Source organism: Mesoplodon mirus, assembly GCF_964341445.2.
Source record: "Mesoplodon mirus genome assembly, chromosome: 16".
NCBI classification, from domain to species: Eukaryota; Metazoa; Chordata; class Mammalia; order Artiodactyla; family Ziphiidae; genus Mesoplodon; species Mesoplodon mirus.
In genome coordinates this window covers 64,272,059-64,295,780 of record NC_138992.1, presented here as the reverse complement: position 1 = coordinate 64,295,780, position 23,722 = coordinate 64,272,059, and the positions used below count along the sequence as shown (strand labels likewise).

Below are 23,722 nucleotides of genomic sequence, written 5' to 3'. Positions count from 1 at the left end.
AGCTTCATGACTGCGCACAAATTATTTCACCTTCTGCCTCGGCACCCAGGATTAATTCATCATTGCGAGTTGTCTCGCAACTACACAATGCTAAATACAAATGGAGGAGACCCCCGAATTCATGGAGCTGTGACTCGCGGTCTTGAATATTCATGTTCAACCACGCCAGTCCACTCTCTCGCCCAGCAACAACTCTTTGTTTTACTGAGCTCTGAGGGGTTCCCTTCTGTTTGGAAGGTGAAAGGGGACCTGTATGTGGTGTGTGGCTACAATACCAGTGCCCTGTCTCGTGGTCCTGGGGAGATGCTCTAAGGCGCACTGACAGCTGCCTGGAAACATCAGCAACACCTGACACCCATTTTTGCCCCCAAATTCTCCCTGTTGATTTGGCAGGTTCAGAATTCACTAGGCCTCCAAGATCTTTTCAAGTGAAAATGCACTTCAGGAGAAAATACTACAAAAACAGAACAGTTAGGAAAAAAGTTTCTGGTGGGAGGTAGCCCCAGGTCTACCCCTTGCTGTGTAATCTTGGACAGATTCCTTAACTTCTCTGAATCTCAGTTTCTTCATTTAAAAAAAAGAAAAAAAAGCAATGGTAGTGCCTGCTTCATTGGTACCTGGTGGGGCTAAAGGGAGCTGGTGACAAGTTTGGTACCTGGGACGTGTTCAACGCATATTAGCAAAAATTGTTACTTCTGGATCAAAGGTAAAGTCTGATCCACATGTTGGAAACTGTAGAAGGTTGGAGACTCAGGAAAGCAAAAGGAAAGAGGGAGTGGTGAAGAACTTTAGGTGGTCAAGGAGCATATGGGGGTAGTAGAATGTCAGGAATGAAGGAGAAATCGACAATAAAATGAAGGGGTGAGGGGGAAGGCCACAAATTCAAGATGTGCCACTTCTGACAAGTGCCTGGGTCCACACAGCCATCACATGGTGCTGGACTATACATCCTGAAGTCGGGCAACTGGAAAACCCGGACTCCAGAATTCCTGCCCCCTCTCGACCAGGACGACTCAGTCTTCTGAGAAGTGTCTGCTACAAGAATTAGAGATGCACACAGTAGGTTGGAAGGTTGCAAACTTGACCTTTGCTCTGTTTACAGCCACTGTTCTAGTTCTGGGAAGTTCAGTCCTACTTTTCCAGTTTACTTTTTTTGTGGTTTCATCTCTTTCCTTCCTCTTGCTCAGTGGGAGAAGGAGAATTCAGCTCGGGGTTTCCCAGAGCACCTAACGTGCGTCATGCATCGTGGTGGGTTGAGATCTTCTGGGATCATACTGCGTCATTTAGTCAGTTTGTTGTTTTACCGCATCTGTATTTGTCTGCCAGTGTCTCAAAGAGGAGGTGATGGATGAGGGTAAAAGACCCAGAGTGGGAGATTGGCAGAGACAGCTGGACAGAATTAGCAAACTGAGGATGGGCTTCCTCAAAACAAAAGCAGCAACTCACTCTGCTGCCTTCATCTCTAGTAATAATTTACCTAAAGGTGGAAAACAAATTTTGGTGGTGGCAAACCTACCTTAGTACATGGCAATTGTTTAGTAAAGGTAACAAATTTCGACATTGCATGGGGCCACTGTCAGACTTTGCTAGTTCATGTATTCAAGGATTTGTGGAACCTAGTTTCTTCAGACATTGAAAGAGAATATATAGAAAGGGATATTAGAGGGTCCTTTGAAAGCTGCTCTGAAGAACACTTCTGGATATTTGCTCTCCAGCAGAAAACTCTTTCAGTTCCTAGTGAGTGTGTTGGAATGCTTGCCTTTTCGGCAACTCTGCAAAAGATGATCTTACAGAACGGTCCTATCAGCTATGAAATAATTGGCAATCTCAAGTGTCCCATTTTGTGAATTATCAGCTGTCTCTGCCAATGCAAAGGCCTGAGAGATCAACCCTCATGAAAAGACTTGAAGCACCTGCCCCAGGCTTGGTTCCATTTACCTTCCCTTTTGCCAATGCTAGTCAGTTGATTGCTCTACCCTGGACCAGTACTAAAAGCAGCAGCATCTCCTAGGAATTTGTAAGAACTGCAGCTTCTTAGGCCCTACCCCTGAATCAGGAACTCTGGAATAATTAACAAGACATCCAGTGATTATAATGAACCACTGCTCTACCTTAGGATTTAAGTACTTGAGCTTGGTGCCTTTGTTTAATAGCAAAATGGTTGTTCTTCTCTTGCATGACTCTTTTAAAGTATCCAGGGACTTCCCTGGTGGTCCAGTGGTTAAGAATCCATCTTGCAGTGCAGGGGATGCCGGTTCGATCCCTGGTCAGGGAACTAAGATCCCACATGCCACAGGGCAAATAAGCCCACACGCCGCAACTACTGAACCCATGCACTCTGGATCCCATGCGCCACAGCTAGAGAGAAGCCTGCACACTGCAAAGAAGAGACCACACACCACAACTAAAGATCCTGCGTGCCGCAACTAAGACCTGATGCAGCCCCCAAAAATAAATAAATAAATATTTTTAAAATAATAATAAAATAAAAAAAATAAAGTATCCAGTATTCTGAAACTGGGAACCAAATGTGTTAAAGAAAATGTTTCTTCTTAGAAGGAAGGCTTCCTCACAATCTAGAGAGAAATCAATGACTAAATTGTAAAGGAATGAAAAATATCTAGTCCTTGGATTAGGACTCATCTTCTTGTCTGCCTTTATTCTCCAGTAAAACTGATTAACAAGTTACTTATGCATATTTTGGAAGATATTTGAGTTGAATTTAGTCCAAACACGGAAGTAGTGTTATATAAGGAAATGTTTCTTAGTGAACTTGGAAAGCATTGATTAGTAGCCTAGTAGTCAGAATTCCTTTGAGCCAGATGGACATTAAATACACTGGCTTCCTATCTGTGTAACTACAGCTTTGTGGGATCTATCGATCCACTACTTAACAAGCCAGTGGCCCAATTCAAAATAACCACTTCCACTGCTCTCCCACAATTTACACATAAGTATATTTTTTAAGAGGAAAAGATTCAGGGGTTAGATGGAAACAATCTTCAAATATTTAAATCATTTGTTATGGAGAAGAAAATAGAATTATTTTGTGTGGCTCAGTAGGATAGAGCATGAGTAAACACTTAGAAGAGAAGAGGACAGATTTTTGTTCAATAAAATGGAGAATTTTTTAACCTGTTTAGCTGCCCAAAACTAAACAGGTTTCCTAACAAGGTCTGTGTTACTTAGACAAGGGCATTCTTCATTGATGGTCTAGAGAAGTTTTCTTCATTAGTTAAAGTTAATCTAGGTGAACTTTAAGATCCCTCATCTTAGTGCATTCAGGCTGCTATAAAAAAAACACCATAGACTGGGTGGCTTAAATAGCAAACATTTATTTCTCATTGTTCTGAAAGCTGGAAGTCCAAGATTAAGGTGCTAGTGGACCGGGTATCTGGCAAGAGCCCACTACCTGTTTCATAGATGACCATCTTCTCAGTGTCCTCATATGGTAGAAGGTGGGTGGGAGAGCTCTCTGTGGCCCCTTTTATGAGGGCACTAATCCCATTCATGAGGGTTCCACCCTCATGACCTAATCATCTCCCAAAGACCCCACCTCCTAATACCATCACACTGGGGGTTAGGATTTCAACATATGAATGGGGAAGGAGGGGGACATAAACATTTACTCCATAACACCTTCAAACTCAAAGATGCTATAACATATTTCCAAGACTGTCCCCTTCACATTAGCCCTCTAGAGTGGAGGTTGCTTCTCTCCTTTTTCATATATGATCTGTTCTGCGAAACCATGTTCCAATGAGGAACAGCAGATTTTCTGTGGCAGGGTGTTGCCGTTTGCTCATTTTGCAAACCTGTTCATGATCATGTACATGTTTCCTTTGTTTGCGTTTCAAGGATACAAAGCTGTAGGTAGGAGATCCTGAAATGGAGGGACCAGAAGCATATCAAATCTAATCCTTTGTATTTTCATCCACAATTGAAACTAAATACAATCAAGACATAGAAAAAGGATCAGGAAAAATAAACAAATCCTCCAGAGATCCACCAGGACTGGAGGTCTTGGTAAGCTTCATAGGCAGTCAGACTTACCTAATAATCCAGTTCTACTAATGATGACAACTAGTATTTTGAAGCTATCATGCTGTTATATGACACATTTTGATACTGTTTCACCAGAGCGAGCCAAAAGAATGATATACTGGAGATTCACAACTTTATAAGGAATTGTCTAAACAATCTAAGCTCCTCAGTCTTTAGAGTTATAAATACATGCTGTGCTTTGCTAATCTGTCCATCAGTGAAAACTGTTTTAGCTTCTCCTCCACTTTTATTTGCAAATTTTTTACATTGATACAAGCCCAATTCAGATAACAGGGGAGCATTCTTTATTTTTTTCCTTAATTAAGTAAACATCATGTACCTTTTTATGGATAATGTTTTAGTAAGCTTACAAATAAAATCGAAAGTTGCTTTCTTCTTGAAGACTCAGGTATTAAAATCATCCCAACTGTGTTGCATTATAATCTCTAATATCACATCAGATTTTAATAAGCCTCTTTTTTACAGCACACATGTGCTTAAGACTTCATGGAAACCAAATCTGTGGAGAGAAGGGATTACTTTAGATTACTTTGAAATATGCATTGTTTGAAATGGCCTCTGGTGACCAGCTTTCGTGAATGGCTGATTTTACTTTTGGGGCACATCATCTGGTTTAATTATATCAGCTCCTTTGTGTGACAAGTGCTGGTCTTGTGTGTGCTGAGAAATGAAGGTTTCAAACAAAGTCGGGTAGTTAGAAAATAAATTCTGGACATGGAGCACCTTTGGGTGTTTGTAGTATAGATGGTTAGATGAGATTTAAGGACTTGGCCAGCTGTAAACATCTATTTATAAAGATACTCTAGTGACAATAAACATACATTTGCCCCAAATGTCCATAGACATAGATTATAATCTGAGCCTTTTCAGGAAGATTATTTTACAGATATGACAGATCATTGTGTATGGTGATAATACAGCTCTTAAAATTTTCCTTCCATAAATTCTTCTGCTTAGAACTTCATAAAGCTCCCTCTTTTGTAACAGTAGAGTAAAATGTGAGTTTTCATTGGCTAAAATATTTCCCAGCTTCTGTCCAGACAAAGAGCTAAGACAGAAGTCATATTTTAAGTTTCAAGTTACTACAGGCCTTTTATGCAAGTACGGTGATTTGAATCAGTGTTAGTGAATTTATGGTTTTAAAAATGTCCTACTGTGGGGCCTCCCTGGTGGCGCAGTGGTTGAGAGTCCGCCTGCCGATGCAGGGGATACGGGTTCGTGCCCCGGTCTGGGAGGATCCCATATGCCGCGGAGCGGCTGGGCCCATGAGCCATGGCCGCTGGGCCTGCGCATCCGGGGCCTGTGCTCCGCAACGGGAGAGGCCACAACAGTGAGAGGCCCGCGTACCGCAAAAAAAAAAAAAAAAAAAAAAAAAATGTCCTACTGTGTCTCTTCAGGTGCTATTCACCTGAAGACTGTGATAAATATCCCTATGTCCAAATACTGTTTTGAGGGTAAGCTGATGAATTTGACTGGACAAGAATGTCATAAATCAGATGGATGTCAATAAAAATGGGTAGACAATTTATCTTTGTTGTATGCTTTGTGTGCTTTGTGGCTAAAATTAATAAATTAATTTTCCTAGAGAGGCCTGCTAGCTACTCAGTTTGTTCTGCTATAATGATATTTGCCATGATCGCAGGCCTGAACTTCACTTGAAAGTTAAGAAGAGTTGCTTTTTTTTTTTTTTTTTTTTTTGCGGTACGCGGGCCTCTCACTGCTGTGGCCTCTCCCGTTGCGGAGCACAGGCTCCGGACGCGCAGGCTCAGCGGCCATGGCTCACGGGCCCAGCCGCTCCGCGGCATGTGGGATCTTCGTGGACCGGGGCACGAACCAGTGTCCCCTGCATCGGCAGGTGGACTCTCAACCACTGCGCCACCAGGGAAGCCCTAGAGTTGCTTTTTTTACTTGATAAATGTGCAGCTATGCTTGGTAATCACTGGGAGGTAAGTATACAGCTGAAGGAAAGATGACAATCTGAAGACAGTAGACGGACTTAGGTACATATAAAGCACATGTTGAAGATGATTTTGTCATTAAAAGGCTTGGAATGATATATTTAGCCGATAACACAAAAAACCCTCAAACCAGCATTTCCCAGTACAACTTGTGAAGGAAGTATTTTTGAAATAATACATGAACTAATCTGAATTTTAGGGTTTCCTTGAAAATGGGTCTCTGAGCAAAGGAGTTGACTTAAATATGGATGTTTGATTTTCTTTAAAGGTTCTCCTGTAAATAATACATTCTGGAAGAAAAAACGGAAAAACAGAGCTATTCCCCATAATTTGTCCCTAAATCTTGAGCTAAGAACTAGAATTTGTTGTCTTTTGAAATGCACATTTGTTTTTCACACTCTGTGTTCCCAGACCTCTCTTTCTTGGTCGTGACTCCGTGTGAGGCCAGCAGGCTCCCTCAGAAGGAACTGTGTCTCCATTCTTCTGTATTTAAACCCTTAGAAAATGTTAAAGAGCATTATATTGGTAGCAAGCTTTATAGCCTAGAAAGTAAGCTAGTGGGAACTCTCTTGACTGTGGCTTAATCTTTAAAGCTAAGTCAGGTGTTCTTCTTTCCTCGCATAGATGTTATCTACAAGAAAATATTTTGAGAAGTGCTTTTGAAATCTAAATGTAGCACCTACTGTATTTTTAAAAATATTTTCTTCAACTTAAATGTATCTCAAGAACCGTGGAACTTTAAAATAAATTCATACTGTGCCAGATTATGTACATCAGGAAAACAAACTAAAATGAAACATGTCCCCCAAATTCCCAAAGCTGTTAAAAGGTGCATTTTTTGTACCTAGGAATGGTAGAACTTTAAGCTACGAAGATTATGTTTCTTCATTACTTAAACATGTATCTGCATGTATGATTATATTCATGTATCTTAAGTATGTGCATGTGCATGCATGCACGTGTGTGTGTGCAGGCATCTAGTGAGAAAAAAGATAAATACATAGGGTACTGATGAAACTTGATGCTCGTGGTAGACAGTAGTGTTCAGCACACTCAGCTGTGCCATCAATTTCCAGCCCTCTTGCAGTTGGATGGGGTCATGTGACTAGTTACAGCCAATGAAATATTAGAAGTGATCTGAGTCACTTCCAGGTTGAAGCCATGTAAAGCTCTCCTGCAAGATTCTCCAGTTTTTTTCTTCCTCTGCTTCTTGGTCCAGCTATTGCAGCAACACAACAACTGTGCCCCCATCAGCCCACATCCATGCATGACCGGGCAGAGCAAAGCTCCCGTCACTCTGTGTGTGACTTGTAGTGTGTGTCAAGTCATTGATATTTGGGGTTTTTTTCTTGTTGTTATTGCAACAAACTATATCTGCTGACTTATGCAATACCTCCAGATACTTCAATACAGATAAACTATAAATATATGAAACCAAAGGAAAATTTAATGTAATAAATCATATACCATAAGGAGTAGCTAAGATGCCTAAGACCACATTTGGGGTTCTTTTTATCAATATGCTATTCTTGCACTAGACCCAAACTGAAGTTTCCAATGCCCCACTTTGTAAAGTTCAACAATCTTCTTGTTCTCATTATCTTGGAGCTCATTGCCACCGTCAAAACTCGTGACCCTTATCAGACCCTTTGGACACTCTGTAGCATCTGCTTCAGGAATATCAGGCCCTTCTGGGTTTTTTTTTTTCATAATTTTTAGGTCACTTTGGTTTTCTTTGTTTTGCTAATTTCGATTTGGAAGAAGCTGGACAAATCTCAGTCTTGGACCCTTTGCATTCTCCAAAGTGCGCTGGGTGAGCTTGTTGTTATGTGGTTTTAGTTCCTACCTAACTAAACTCTCAAATGTACATTTCTTGATGTAACCTTTCACTTCATTCTTACCACTGCTTATCTCTTTCTGTCTATCCTTTTCCTCCACGAGAAGACAGAGGGAAAGCCTAGGAAGTTTACTTATTTCTATTTTTATCATACAACAGATCATGGGGAAAAAATCCAACTTAAACATAAACAAAATAAAAAATAAAATCTGTCCCTCTCCCTCACCGTACCCCAGGGATAACCAACGCTAACAGTTTTGTGAATAGATGACTTTTCACGGTTCCTTCAATGTCAGGATTTACAGTGTTGGGGAGAGAAAACAGAAAGGGAAAAAAGGGAAGAAAAGCAAACATTGCTCAAGGAGGATCTCATCATTTAGCCAAGGATTTCCCCAAAGGTGCTCCAGGTCAGAGATGCACACTGTTCAGCTGTCGTTGGTGACTGGAAGAGATTTAATATTCGAGGGGTATAAAAATGTTACCGCACCAGAAGGAGACTGTTGTCTATCTTCTTTGCTTGGAGTTGTAATAAATTAGATTGGGAAGCAGGCTTTCTTGGGATTAACAGTAGATGAACTTTGCCAGCTATGGGGTTTTTAAAAGAAGAAATTAGCTCCTTCATGGTTTCACATATATCATAAAGAAGCTAGCACATCCTGAAGACTTCCTCTAAAGAAAAAAAGTGATATATGGGAAACTTGAAAGTCAAAATTAAAGGAAAAGGGCCATGTAAACTGACCTAGGAAATGTGAGAACTATGTCGATTGGCGTTGGGGGGGGTGGGATGGGGGAGGGTAGATACCACCTCCTTGCTGGTATAATCCTATTTTGCTTCACTCTAACGATAAACTAAGTGTGTTCTGGCTGAATTCAGCTTTGAATAATTGCATGCTGCTGGCCTAATCTCCCCCACTGCTGTGATTGGTTATGGTGTCCTTTTTTTTTTTCTCTGTTTTCACTCTGGAGTGGCATTGCTTGGTACTAGAAACAATTCCATTGCCCCAACCCTGAGAGGTTGATTTCTGTGCTGAGTGGGTTGTTCTGGGACTGTCTCTCACATACTTTAGATTTGTGGGCATTCATTTATAAAGTTCTGTGTTATCCTCAGATTAAAACACACACACACACACACACACACACACACACACACACACAGAATGTCATCACAGGATGTCATCACTCATAAGATTTGCAGGCATTTAGAACTTAGGACAGTTTCAAGGCTTTAAGGGGAAAAAAAATGAATTAAGTTTGTGACTAGGACCAAATCTGTAGCCTTAGAGGTGAAAGGCCGGACTTAACTATGGAACCAAATATACTCTAGGCCAGTAATTCTCAAATTTTTTGGGCTTGGAATCCCTTTATATTACTGAAATTGTGTTTTTATCCTTTTATATTATTAAGCTTGTGTTTATGGGGATTTTAGCTATTGATACTTAGAAATTCAAACTGAGAATTTTTTAAAGTATTAATTAAAAAACAATAAATCTGTGCTCGCTTCGGCAGCACATATACTAAAATTGGAACGATATAGAGAAGATTAGCATGGCCCCTGCGCAAGGATGACACGCAAATTCGTGAAGCGTTCCATATTTAAAAAAAAAAAAAAAAAAAAAAAAAAAAAAAAAACAATAAATCTATGTGTTAAATGATATATACTATTTTATGAAAAATAGCTATATTTTCCAAACCAAAAAAAATTGGTGACTAAAGTGGCACATTTTACATTTTTGCAAATCTAATATTTATCTGAATAAAAGAGAACTGGATTCTTATATCTGCTTCTGCATTCAATCTGTTGAAATATATTGTTTTGGTTGAGGTATAGGAATAAAGTTCAGCCTCATATGGATAAATAGTTGGAAAAGAAGTATTTCAAGAGCTTTTCTGAGATACTTGTAGATCTTCTTTGATGCTATACCAAAACTTGACAAGTGGTGATTCCTAAAGGTTAGGTGTAGTGAGAAATCTGAAACCATATCAATGAGCTTTTCCTACTCTGTTACATTAAAATCCAATGGTCATCTTGCACTTTGAATGAATTTTTTTTACACATGTGTGATTTTGTAACATTGTATTTGGTCATTTGGGAAACATTGGTTCACTGAATTATGCAAATAGTCTAAGTGTTGACACATTTCATTTTACAGTACCATAAAATAACGTTCGTTAATATCAACATCAGTGTCTTCAGAAAGGTTTTACATATTGGAAAGCTGCCAAGCTCACAGTGGCAGATACAAGTTTTCCAGAATTCTGCTTTTGACTTGAAAGCTAGATTTCTGTCATTGGCAACAAACACGACAAATACCATCAGTTGCTTTCCTTGAAATGACAGTCTTATTTCATTCACGACTCGAGAAAATGTCTACCAAAAATCCAAGTCCAAGTAATTCTTTCAACTAAAAATAGCGTTTGAGCAAAACCAGAGAAAAAAAAGATGTGTCTAGTTCACCTGGCAACTCAGTCCCAGGAGTGCTTTCCCTCAACAAGCATCACACCTCCATAGGCTGCAAAGGGTTTTACGTGTCCCTTCTCTCTCATAAAACAGAAAACTTCAAAGAAAAGATGTGCATTCAAGGGTCAAGGTTTAATCAAATTAATCATTTTACTGCTTCATCTTGAGTGAAACTGTTTTTTTTTAACTGTATGTGATGCTCCCTTCGTTCATACAAAAGCAGCTTTACCCACCATTGCTCTTAGATCATCAGTGCAAATGTCAACGAAGTGAAAAAGGGAAATAGAGTGTCAGTATTCTTCATAATAGTTCTGGTCTTGTGGACTCCACCCACAAGGATCTCAGGGTCCCCCCAAAGTCCCAGATTACACCTTGACAACCACAGTGGTGGACAAGCATATGGCCACCATCCCCTTTACCTTGGCACCAGCTGCCCAGACAAAGGGAGGCTTATTGAAGACAGAGACTCCCCCCTTAAACCTACTGGGGCAACAAGGGCTTTGATTTAGTGTGGGGCTTTGCTGGACAAGCATATGTGAACTAGACTTTCTATCCAGTTGGCTTGAAGGCTTCCCAGTCTTTTCTTTCTTTTATATGTGACTTGAAACTTTTAATGTCACATTTATAGTTGGCTTGACTGCCCCAAACAAAGTGTTGTAAACTTTCCCCACCAATTGGCCATAGCTACAATTGGTGTTTTCACTTTAGAGCTTGAAGAATAGGCATCTTGTGTTCTGGTCCTGATTCGTGAATACAGCAACCGTTCCTCAAGCTCGCTTTCCATGTGTGAGAAAAACCTCTTTTGACATTTCTCCCATTTTCAACTATTTCTCAAGACAAGTTGTTAGTCTCTAAGGACACTTGTCTGCCACAAAGTATCCAATTCAAACATTGCATCCTTGTCTCCTTTGTTGAGGTCTGCATTTTGTCTGTCAGGTTTTTTTTCTCCTTTTCCTTCTGGAGCTGGAAACCAGGCAGTGAGAGGATGACAGGTTCTAAAAGGTCATATTTGAATAAAGAATTGTCTGTTTGCACTTTTCTTCGGAGTTGTGTGTTTTGTGTGTTTTAGTAAAGGGAGAGCTCCTGCTGGCCAGACCTGTCTGAAAGTTCCATTTTCTTTACCACTCAATTTCTCAGCTTTTACATATGAATCCCCTGAATCGGTAATAAATTGTGGCAGAAAAAATAAATGTAGGTCTCTTCTGCACCTTTAACTGTCCAGAGAGAAAAGTTACTTTATAGGTAAAACGTGCATCTTCCCTGCTGTCCCTTTTCTTTATTAGGAAATGATTTTCCATGTAGGTTATACAAGGTACCATTAAGGCTAATTTTCTTTTTCCTAAAGGAAGAAGTAAAGTAAATACGATAAAGAAAAGAACAACCCTGGGGTTCCAGGGAATGTTATCAGCATCTTAATAGTCAAGGATTTTCAGTTGCACGTGTGACTGATTATTCAAACCAAGCGCTGCTGTTCACTCCATACAGTGAGTCTGACTGTATTTTCTGGGTCACCATTGTCAGCAGAGGTTAGTTTAAACCATAGCGGATGCAAGAGACCCTGCTGACTCTCTCTTCACACAATGTCGCCGGCTTTGAGAGGTGGGCAAAGTTTTGCTACTTCAAGGACCAACCCCCTAAGAAATTTCTGTATTTAACTCTTAGGTTAATGCACGCCCTGGGGGAGAAGGCCATTGTTTCACTCGTTTCTTTTGCTTTCCCACCCTTTCATGCTTGTATCAGTTTTCTCATGATTTAAAACAAATGCCCAGAAACCCAAGAGTCAGGAGGGAACAATTGCGGGCTTTCAGTGTTCAGAAGGCCCTGCAATCACTAAAATAACGCCGAGTTATTACCAAACAAAAAACAAACCACACGCCAAACCGTACGTATTGACTTTCTCAAGCCACAGGATCAGTCGGAGGTGGCTCGCTTTTTGCTCTGCAGATCATGTGGTCGGGACTGCCTTGCTGCAGACACTGGATTTTTGTTTTAAAACGTAGTTCTTACTGAGTCTTTCTCTCTCTCTCTCCCTCCCGTCTTCCGTCCCAAAGAATAATTACAGGCTGCAAAGTAAAAAGCATTAGAACTATTTACAAAACAGCGCATGAAGTTTGAAATAATAGGGGCGTGTGTGTTTGTGTAAAACACAATAATGTGTATGGCAGGGGGAAACGGTAACCGTCTTGCTTCATTCTTCTTTCGCTGCCCCATGTCACCCTCCAGAACTTAAGGCGCGGAAGGGAGCGATGACGTCCCTTTCCTTCTGCTTTGCAGTCCTCACGCTTCATTCGCGATGCTTACTTATCTGATACCCGTTTATTGTTGAGCATCAAAATACAAACCCTCAGGTGTGTGGGGACTGAGTGGCTGCTGGAGCGGGCTGCTATCTGATTAATTTTAGGGCAGTCGAAATTCCCATTCAGATGCTCCCTCATGACATTCAAGAGAAAGATGGTGGTTTTTTGTTTTTTTTAATGAGCCCTTTGCTACCTTTCGGAAGTCCAAGAGAACAGCTTTCAGCAGGTTAGCGTTCTAAAGTGAAAGGGGCATTTTCCCAACCCTTTCCAAAGTCTCCTCCTGTGCAGATTTGCAAAGATCTCACAGTGCTCCCCTCCAGAGTTGATTTGATTTGATTTTTTTAAGGTGGAAGGGTCGCCTCTAACCTCCAGCCTCGGAGCCCCTCAATCCTGTTGCTTTGCAGGTTGAGATCTGCTGCGGCAAAGCCAAACCTCGGTGCTAGCGGCGCTGCACCGGCTCTGGACAGTAGTGAAGCTGGTGCTGACAGTCGGAGGAGGGCTGCGTCCCCTTAGGCGCCCATGCGCTGGGGACGAGGGCTGGGCTGAGGGACCAGCCCAGCCGGGAGGAAGCACCCCTTCCCCCGGTGATTGATGAAGGACAGTTAGGAGCTTTTCGGGGGCTGGGAAAGGTGGCCCTCCCAGCCACTTACTATGAAGTCTTTGTCAGCAAAAAGAACTCTCCTGGGCAGTGAGTGACACCATGCAGATGACAAATGACAGCTTTGCGTTTCATTCTGCTTGATAAGTACTCAATATCGTACGCAGGTGAGTTAACGCTCCCCAGATGCAAACACTCCAGTGCACTGTGGTTTCACAGTCACTGCTGGTTCTTCCTTATCAGTCATTTGTTTTCTTGGGGATGTTTAAAGTACCATTCAAGTGTGAGCAGGGATGATACCCAGATCACCGTATTTCTGATTATGAAATGAAGGTGTTAGTCATGTCATTTGTTAGCAGTTCTGAATGTTGTTTCCTTCTGTTTCTCCCTTTTGGAGTACAGATTTTAAAAATTGTATCAATATATTTGTATAGATATGATTTATATATTACATTTATATTTATTATACTTATATAAATATAATATATAAATCATATCTACACATATATATTTATGCTGTTTCAAGAGACTCTTTCAGACCAAAAATCTGTGTCAAAATCCTTGACTGACGTTTCCTTTTGTATTTTTTCTCCCCCTTCCAGGACCCCATCTGCAGATGTCCTGAATACCTCTGAGTATAGCAATTGATTATTCAACCAGGATACCTAATTCAAGGTATTAGCTCTTGTCAGAAAGCTTTTAAATCTGAGCTCTGTGTTGGAAATTCTATTTGGGCAATGAATTTTGAAATCGGAAAAGTTGGAATGAGAATAAAGGACAAAAGTGAATTTGCAAAATAATCAAGCGCTTAAAAAAACGACCTGACGCCTGGTAGGGTTTGCCGCTTCTGTCTCATGGGCAGCCCTTTCTCTGCCAGTTTATGTGCCAGTTCTTGCTGAGTTGTAGTCCTTTTTCTGCACCTGTGTCTGGGGTTTGGATTTCATTTTTGTCTCTCGCTCTCCCTTTCTCTCTGACTGCCCAGAGCTGCAGGAACCAGGAGACAGACATTTTGTCAGTTTTGTGACATTGGACCAAGCACAATGAAGTATTCTTGCTGTGCTCTAGTTTTGGCTGTGCTGGGCACACAGCTGCTGGGGAGCCTCGGTTCAACCATCAGATCCCCGAGGTTCAGAGGCCGGATACAGCAGGAGCGAAAAAACATCCGACCCAACATCATTCTTGTGCTCACTGATGATCAAGACGTGGAGCTGGGTGAGGCACTGGGTTTGAGACTCGTTGGTCTCTTTCGCTCAGATGATTTGCTGGCTTGCATTATCAGTAACAGTCAGTTAACTTTTGGGGGCTTGGCACATAATGGTAGTATCTGAACCAACACCCTAGGTTATACAATGTACTCGTATTAATGATAAAGCATTTGGTTTGTGTTTCAACTTGACTCTTCTGATCTTAGGGTTTTGAAGCTGGGGGTGGGGTGGGAGGATGGGAGGATGGCAGGCGAGAGGAAGCACGAGACTGTAGAAGGGTTGGATCAAGGGTTGGATCGTGCGCCTTGGAAAACTCTTGGTCCAGAACTTTTCAAAATATTTGGGCAAATTTGTTTCAAAGAGTATGAGATTATGACTGCAATTCTCTGCAATGCGTATGAACGTAGGTGGATACAAAAAGCACTTGTCGATGGTCATTATTATTAAGGTGATTGCTTTATTCACAGCTTGTGATTGTTAGGAAATTGAAAGTTACAGTATTCTGCACATCCTCCCGGTAGTAATTCACTGCTACCACCTTAGACAGGATGCTTTTCTGAAGAATTTGCTCACCTGGGTTAATTCTAGAGCACTTAGAAAGCCTGCCAACATCTGGTGTTTCAGCTTAGCTTCTGTGTCACCTGATGTGGTTTCTCACCTCACTTTCTTTAATGGCCCAGCCCTATGGTCTTGCCCATAAGCTTAGGGTCAAGTTCTTCTAGGGTACCTAGGACAAATGAAAAGCTTGCCCTTACAAGCTGTCACCACCACTCATTTCCATTCCTGGACGCGATTCCTTGCTCTCAGGAATCGCTCAGCTAGGCTTATCCATCACGCTGAACTTGACCGTGGCTAGTAGCTTTTAGACTTCCTGCCAGCAGAACACCCTGGGCTTCTTTCCAGAGCTCCTCTGGCTAGGGTCTTTGAGGATAAACCCCTCCAGGCTGGAATTTGATCCACAGGGATAGGGACTTTGATTTCCAATTGGAAACCAAACCCTGGAATCCCCAAAAGTGAACTCTTTGGGTTCAGCTGGAAACAAAGGCACTAAAAGCCAGCAGAGGTAATGATTGCTGGAGGTGACTTGCAGAGTCTGTTGCCTCTCACTTAATTGCTTATTTTTAAATTTTTATTATTTGGTTGCACCGGGTCTTAGTTGCGGCTGGCGGGCTCCTTAGTTGTGGCACGCGAACTCTTAGTTGCGGCATGCATGTGGGATCTAGTTCCCTGAGCAGGGATTGAACCCGGGCAGGTATGACTTTAGTATGTATGTGGCTGGTGGTTTACGTTTTCATTCACCTACAGGGCAAGTAAAGTGAAGACCTTTGAATTCACCTCCCTTAGCATCTCTCATATCCATCCTTTACAGTGAAGCCATTCTCTTCTCTCCCAGTTTTTCCCTAACAGGTTGGTCACGTGACCTGTGCCCTCTAGTCTTGGCCCCTCCTACCTGTTCTTCATTTCCTGCAAGTATCTGATCAGGTCTCTGCTGCTTAAAACCCTCCACCGGGTTCCTTTACCAAGAGGATTAAGCCCCTCCCCTCTGCAGGCTGATGAGCGCCGGGCATCTGTCCCTACCTATTTCTGTAAGGCTATTTCCCTTTCCCTCACTTTTGCTCTGTGCTTCATGGAAACAGCTTACACTTCCCTGAAGGCGTCTGGTGGTTTCATCTCCCTCACCTATATTTCATGCCTTTGTACCTCTCATCCCCTCTGCCCTTTCCCCATTTTTCCACCTGGCGAAGCCCTACCTATTCTTCGTGACCCAGTCCAGATGCTTTCCCCTCGGGGGGTCTTCCTTTACCAAAACGATCCTGCTGTCCAGCAGGGTGGAGGGAACTTTCCTTTGCACCACCTTGGACCTGCCTCCAGCGTATGACCCTAAAGCCACCATGTGCTTCCATACCTGTCTCTTCCACTTAACTGAGAGCAACTAGAGGGCAGGGTAGTGTTTTATTGATGTTGCAGTCCTGATGCTGGGACTGTGCTGGGAATCTAGTAGGTGCTCAGTAAACTGGAAATGGACCCACAGGGGCCTGAATAATACAATGCCCAGAAATGAATGCAAGTATCCGTCATGATCTACCTCTTTGATATACAACCCTTGTCTTTAAAATAAATTAAGGAATTGTTGGATCAGTGTATTTTTAAGAGTTCAAAATTTCATCCTTATCCTATAGTTAATTCATTCAGTAAATATTTATTAAGCAGTTATTAAACACTGGCTTCCAGTGGAAGCACATGGATATAATGGTGAAGAGTCGTAGGCCAGGTTCAATCAGCCCAGCTCTTTCCTACATGTTTGCCTTGCCTTTACTTCCTTCCTTGATTTCCTACCCAGATACCAGGCTAAGCATTCATTCATTTAATCATCACAGTCACTCTATGAAGTGGTTACTATTACTCTCTTCAGTTTATACTTAAGATAAATGAGGCTTAGAGAAGTCGCATAGGCTGTGATGAGCTAGGAAATGGTAAACTCAGGACCTGTGTTAGGGCTGGGTCTCCACAGCTACTCATTTAACCATGATTCCTTCCCTCAATCCGTCCTTCAACAAATATTTATTGAGCCCTTCCTAAAACAACCTGTAAATACATGGTCACGCCCTAGGTTCCGAGATAACAGCTAGATGGGTCTTGTTATCCTACTGGCAGAACAAGTTGATGATGAACCACTGTGAACCATGGGTAAAAATTTAGAGAAGCCTTCTTTTCTCAGCAGAACAATTATGCTCTTGGTAGTGGGTACAGTTTGATGGAGACTTTTGCCTGGCCGATTGTAATGCTCTCATAATCTTTCTTGACCCTTAACTGCTGTAGACTTTAGTTGGCTTTTGTGTTTTTTTAATCATCTTAACCAATTTTTTTTTCCTTTGGCTGCATTCCGTCTTCATTGCTGCGTGCGGGCTTTCTGTAGTTGCGGCGAGTGGGGGCTACTCTTCGTTACAGTGGGCGGGCTTCTCATTGCGGTGGCTTCTCTTGCTGCGGAGCACGGGCTCTAGGCGCGCGGGCTTCAGTCGTTGCAACATGCGGGCTCAGTAATTGTGGCGCACGGGCTCAGTTGCTCCGTGGAATGTGGGGTCTTCCTGGACCAGGGATCGAACTCGTTTCCTCTGCATTGGCAGGCAGATACTTAACCACCTTCCCTGTGCCACCAGGGAAGTCCTCATCTTAACCATTTTTAAGTGTACAATTCAATAGTGTTAAGTACATTCACATTGTTGTGCAACCAATCTCCAAAACTTTTTTCATTCTATAAAATTAAAACTCTATACCTATTAAACAGCAACTCCCTAAACCCCCAGCCCTTGGCAGCCACCATTCTACTTTCTGTCTCTATGAACTTGACTGCTCTGCATACTTCATATAAGTGGAATCATAGAGTATTTGTCTTTTTGTGACTGGCTTATTTCACTTAGCATAATGTCCTTCCTCACTGTTCATCTGTGTTGTAGCATGTCTCAGAATTTCCTTCCTTTTGAAGGTTAAATAATATTCCATTATATGTATATCCACCCTATGTTGTTCTTTTTTTTAATCCCTCTTTTTTTTTAATAAATTTATTTATTTTTGGCTACGTTGGGTCTTGCTGCACACGGGCTTTCTCCAGCTGTGGTGCATGGGCTTCTCATTGTGGTGGCTTCTCTTGTTGCAGAGCACGGGCTTCAGGCGCACAGGCTTCAGTAGTTGTGGCTCACGGGCTCAGTAGTTGTGGCGCACGGGCTCAGCGGCTCCACGGCACGTGGGATCCTCCCAGACCAGGGCTCGAACCCATGTCCCCTGCGTTGGCAGGCGGATTCTTAACCACTGCACCACCAGGGAAGACCCCACCCTATGTTTATCCATTGATCTCTTGTTAGACGTTAGTGTTGCTTCTGCTTCTTGATTATTGTGAATAATGCTACTATGAACATAGGTGTATAAATGTCTCTTTGAGACGCTGCTTTCAACTCTTTGGGGGTATATACCCAGAAATGGAGTTGCTAGATCATTAGATAATTCTATTTTTAATTTTTTGAGGAACTGCAGTACTGTTTTCATAGCGACTGCACCATTGTCCATTCCCACCAACAGTACACAGGGGTTCCAGTTTCTCCACATTCTTGACAATATTTGCTGTTTGCTGGTTTTTTGATAATAGCCATCCTAATGGGTGTGAGATGTTCTCTAATTGTGGTTTTGACATGGTTTGTTTTGGTTTGATTTTTTACTTACATGGGATTATGTTTGCCAAATATTGAATAAATCTTCACCTAAGCAAAACTTTTGCACCTGTAACATCGCAGGCATTTTGGCTTCTGTGCCTCCAGAAGGATATAACAAACTTAGGAAAGGCTTAGGAAAACAACTACAAACACTGTAATAGAATACTTTTCCTTTGGGGAAAGAATAAAACAATTGTATCTCTTTGTCTGGAAAGACAAAGGCTAAGAAGGATTGTAATCCAAGTTTATGAAACAAGCTGGGAAGGAAAGCTCTTATTCAGTAGGCCTGGGCCCCCTCCCTCCACTCTGAGGACAAATAAAGTAAACTGGTCCTTTGTGAAAGGAGTGAAACACGTGAGGAATTTACTAATCAAAGTGCTAGAACCCCATATGTGGATAACACTTTATCTGTTTCCAAAGAACATTTATTCTCATTATTGCATTTCATTGTCATCCCACCCAAGTTGGGTGGGTAGGACAAAGATCATTATCCCAGGAGAACACTTGATCCATGGAAAGATGAAGTAATTTAACCAACGGTTCCTGTACTTCTGGATTTGCTTTTTCCACAACTTGAGAAGTGGTCCAGGTTATGCCTCTACTTGTAAATAGTCGAAGTTAATGGATGGAGATTTACACCTTTTTTTAAAAAATTGAAGTATAGTTAATTTACAATATTCTGTTAGTTTCAGATGTACAGCAAAGTGTTTCAGTTATACATACATATATATATTTTTTTCAGATTCTTTTCCCTTATAAGTTGTTACAAAATATTGAGTATAGTTCCCTGCGCTATACAGTAGGTCCTTGTTAGTTATCTATTTTATATATAGTGGTGTGTATATGTTAATCCCAAACTCTTAATTTATCCCTCCCCCTCCTTTCCTCTTTGATAACTGTGTTTGTTTTCTATGTCTGTGAGTCCATTTCTGTTTTGTAAATAAGATCACTTGTATCATATTTGAGATTACACATATAAGTGATATCATGATATTTGTCTTCCTCTCTCTGATTTACTTCACTTAGTATGATAATCTCTAGGTCCATCCATGTTGCTGCAAATGGCATTATTTCATTCTTTTTTATGACTGAGTATATTCCATTGTATATATATGTACCACATCTTCTTTTTTAAAAATAATGTATGATTGATTTTATTTTATCTATTTTTTATTTTTTGTTTTTGGCCATGCCACACGGCTCGTGGGATCTTAGTTCCCCAACCAGGGACTGAACCTGCGCCCTTGGCAGTGAAAGCATGGAGTCCTAACCACTGGACTGCCAGGGAATTCCCAGCACCACATCTTCTTAATTCTGTTGTCTGTTGATGGGCACTTAGGTTGCTTCCATGTCTTGGCTATTGTATATAATGCTGCTATGAACATTGGGGTACATGTATATTTTCGAATTATGGGGGTTCTTTAAGCTAGTAAAACACAAATGGACATGATTAACATGAAGTTTGGGATGATGGTTACCATCTGGGGAAGGAGTGGTAACCAAGAACATCAGCAGTATCCATATTTCATTTTAAAATTTAAAATATATATCTGAAGCAACTATGATCAAATGTTAAGCTTTGACAAAGCTAGGAGACGTGTTATTTATTCTATTTTTCCCTGCACTTGAAGATATTTTACAAATCAAAAAGAAGAAAATCAGAAATGCTCGTGGGACTCCCCTAACTTTCTGAGACTAGAGTCAAAGAGATTAGGCTCTAAGTCTTTCCCAAATGGTCCCTGGGTGCCACTCTGAGAAACAAAATAATGAGCCGATTAGAACATTGATCTGGCTCAGTGTGGCATTTCTTAAATTCTTAGGAAATTGGACTGGTGCTAACATCTCAGTAACGCTGACCCAATGCTTCTCTTAGATCATAAGGAGAATTAAGAAATCTTAAATACATGGAAACACTTTGTCTAAAACAGAGGTCACAAATGGGATCTACAGTCCAGAGCTAGCCCACAGATGTGTTTGGCTTGACCAAGCACACTTTTTAAAATCAAGGCAACATTTTAAAAGATCAGGTGATTTTACATAAAAAGAAAAAAAAATCCAGATTCCGACTTTTCTTGAAAGTTCAGAAGAATGAGGGCTTACATTCCCATGAGGCAGCCTTCAGTTAAATGCTTGAAGAGGAGTCAAAGCTGCCCCCATTAGGTGGGGCGTGTCCTCTCGAGACCCTCACGGTCCCCACCACTCTCCACTGCTCCCCAACACTTAGGCCAAGGAGCACTTGCTATTTGCCATCATGCCCATCCTGCTGATTTTCTTATAGTCAGGGGAAAGTTTTGTATACCCACATCTCTATCAAACGTAGAAAACTGGAAAGACGAAAACTCTGTGATTTTTCTTGTACCTGCCTACCTTCTCTGTCTAGCCTGTAGGCATTTTTATTTCCATTCCCCTAAAAAAACTAGTCTCTACTTTTAATGGCCTTTAGCTCTTTAGGGGGAAAAATAATGAGTCCTAGTGACCTGGAAACGTGCCAAACAGATTTATTATCTGCTTCTTGGTCCCTTCTTCCCCCAACTTGTTTTCCCTCCTCTGGTTTTAGCTGAAACATCTGTTTTTTCTTTCCTACCAATTTCATAGTTTTAGTAGAAAAAGGTATACTGTGTGATCATGTTATCTTTTTAATGCTTTCAGAATTAAAATTTTCAATAAATCAATAAAACCATTTTTAATATGGGAAATATCACTGTTTAAGGTTCCATACTTAACTGTTGGCATAGGAAAATAGCAGGGATGTGCTTTAGCACAGGCCATTTATATATTTAAATCATTAACCTTACCCCATCATAAAACAGTGGCATCTAGAAACAACCCTGCACATTTAGTGAGTTGTATTTGCTTGTCATTATCACTCATCAAACCATGAACTGTTGCAATTCACATGGAGGTGTGTCGCTCTATGAAGCCAGGTGTGTATGAATGCCGCATATCTGGGACTTCCTTAAAGGATGATGATGACAAAATTTATTATTGAATTTCTGGTTTTGTGAGTTTTTCTGGACATGATGAACAGCCTCGATGAAAATGTTAATGCTTGATAGTACGAAATATTGAATAATCAAATGCTAAGATATTTGAATCAGGAAAGGCAAAGCTTTGTTGTAAAGTTTAACATGTATGTGAAGTAATCCAGGCTCTCTGTGTGATTTTGGTAAAGTCGTTCCGATTAGTGGGACATTTTCTCCCTCCTGACCTTTTTTCACACATGTGATTTGGGAATAAATGAGTTGAAGCCTGTAGAATGATATAAATTCCTGGCTATGGCTCTGTCTAGTCCCAGTAACCTAGCACATACCCCCTCAAAGGACCATTCGTGGAGCCTTGATTTTTAACTCCACCAGAATTGCAAACCTGGTGGATCTTGCAGCATTCCCAAAGAGTGCCACTTCTCCTGTTTCGGTCACCACTGAGCTAGCAGGCATCCTCATCCACAGCCAGTTGCTGTCCGAGCATCCCCACCCCTGCAAGAGCGAATGGCAGATGTCCCCAGTCCCGACCTGGAACTCTGGTGCTGGGAGAGCTGTTCTTGGCAGCCCCAAGATTCAGCTGTGGCCTGGGCCTTCGCTGTCCTCAAGCCATCCCAGTCAGCAGTGCCCCGATGCCAGCTACTGGACTTAATTACAGTCACTTCATAACATCCCTGTCAGGCTTCCACCTCCCAGGACAATTTTAAATGATAATGAAGTCAGGCTTCTTGCTTAAGAGGGGCGTGGGGAACAGTGTGTGACGGGTGGAGGGGAACTGATATCTCTAAGCCAGCATTAACATTTTATGTCTTGAAGCATAGACAAAGCAGTTGACCTCTGTCTTAGTCCGTGAGGACTGCCCTAACCAAATACCATAGACTGGGTGGCTTAGTGACTTATAAACAACAGATGTTTATCAGGTAATTACTTCTCACAGCTCTGGAGGCTGAAAAGTCCAAGATCAAGGCTCCAGGAGATTCAGTGTGGGGTGAGGACCCACTTCCTGGTTCATAGGTGGCTCTCTTGTCACTGTGTCCTCACATGGAGAAAGGGGCAAGGGAACCCTCTGGGGCCCCTTTTATAAGGGCACTAATCCCATTCATGAGGGCTCCACCCTCATGATCTAATCACCTCCCAAAGCCCCACCTCCTAATACCATCACCTTGGGTGTTAGGTTTCAACCTATACATTTTGGAAGGACACGAAAGTTCAGTCTATCGGCAACCTCTGTATTCTTACCTTAGTTTGGAATTCAGATGTGATTACAGATAGGGAGATGGAAAAGGCAGAGTAAAGGAAACACACTGGGGCTGAGGTGATGACAAAGTAAAATCACAGCTCATGCCATTTGCTCAACAGCCCTGCTAACTAGTCCGGGGAGCTATTATTAGCTCCATTTTACAGCTGAGAAACACAAACCAAAAGAGGGTAAATGGCTTGTTCAAGCTCATCTGTGACAAACACCCAGATGTTTCCCCCCAAGTCCAAATCCAGGGCTCTTTCTCTTCTCGTGCTCACTCTCCTAAGCCCTGCTTTGGGAATCTTGGTATGATTCTTTAGCCTTAAGCTTCATGTCATTCCTATGAAATAATTGTTCTGATAACTAAGAATCAACACGAGTTGCATTTTAGGCACCAAAAGCCTGAAACCCAAAGAAGTCGGGAGCTTCAGCTTAAAACAAAACTGAGACCTTCCAGCCATAGGAGACAACATGGTCCCAGCCACTGCTCTCAAGCTGGAAATGCATAATTATGAGTTGCTTTATGCAGAATAGTGTTTGGTCGTTTCCCAGTGAAACACCAATGGTGTAATCATAGTGTCTGTAGCAGCAGGACGAGGCAGTGTTGTTGGCTGACATGAATCATTGCACAGCCCTAAGAGAGAAGAAGGAGTTTTTCGCTTACCTTGTTGGAGTGCAGTGACGCGGCAGAGGGAAGAGGTATATGATCCCTGTGCTCCATCATCTGTGTCTACGCAGGGAATCCGAGAGCAGAGGCAGCAGTGAACACCAGTGTGACTGTCGGCTTCTGAAGACAGACACGCCTGCAGCCCACTCACCTCGACCTGGGCCCGAGCTACTTTAATCCCTTCAGCCCCTAAGAGGGCAGGAGACAGGCT

At 41.8% G+C, this 23,722-nt stretch overlaps 1 protein-coding gene across 5 annotated transcripts in view; it reads left to right on the top strand.

The window, feature by feature from the left end:
• Positions 1 to 23,722, top strand: part of SULF1 (sulfatase 1) — a gene marked incomplete at its 3' end in the record, with an annotated part of 164,935 nt that overhangs the window by 74,309 nt on the left and 66,904 nt on the right. For all 5 annotated transcript variants that reach the window (XM_082601336.1, XM_082601335.1, XM_082601334.1 and 2 more), the window contains exons 3-4: positions 13,816 to 13,888; positions 14,196 to 14,425. In XM_082601336.1, coding sequence (XP_082457462.1) covers positions 14,254 to 14,425 — 172 coding nt within the window. In that variant the 5' untranslated portion in view covers positions 13,816 to 13,888; positions 14,196 to 14,253. The remainder of the gene's footprint in view (positions 1 to 13,815; positions 13,889 to 14,195; positions 14,426 to 23,722) is intronic.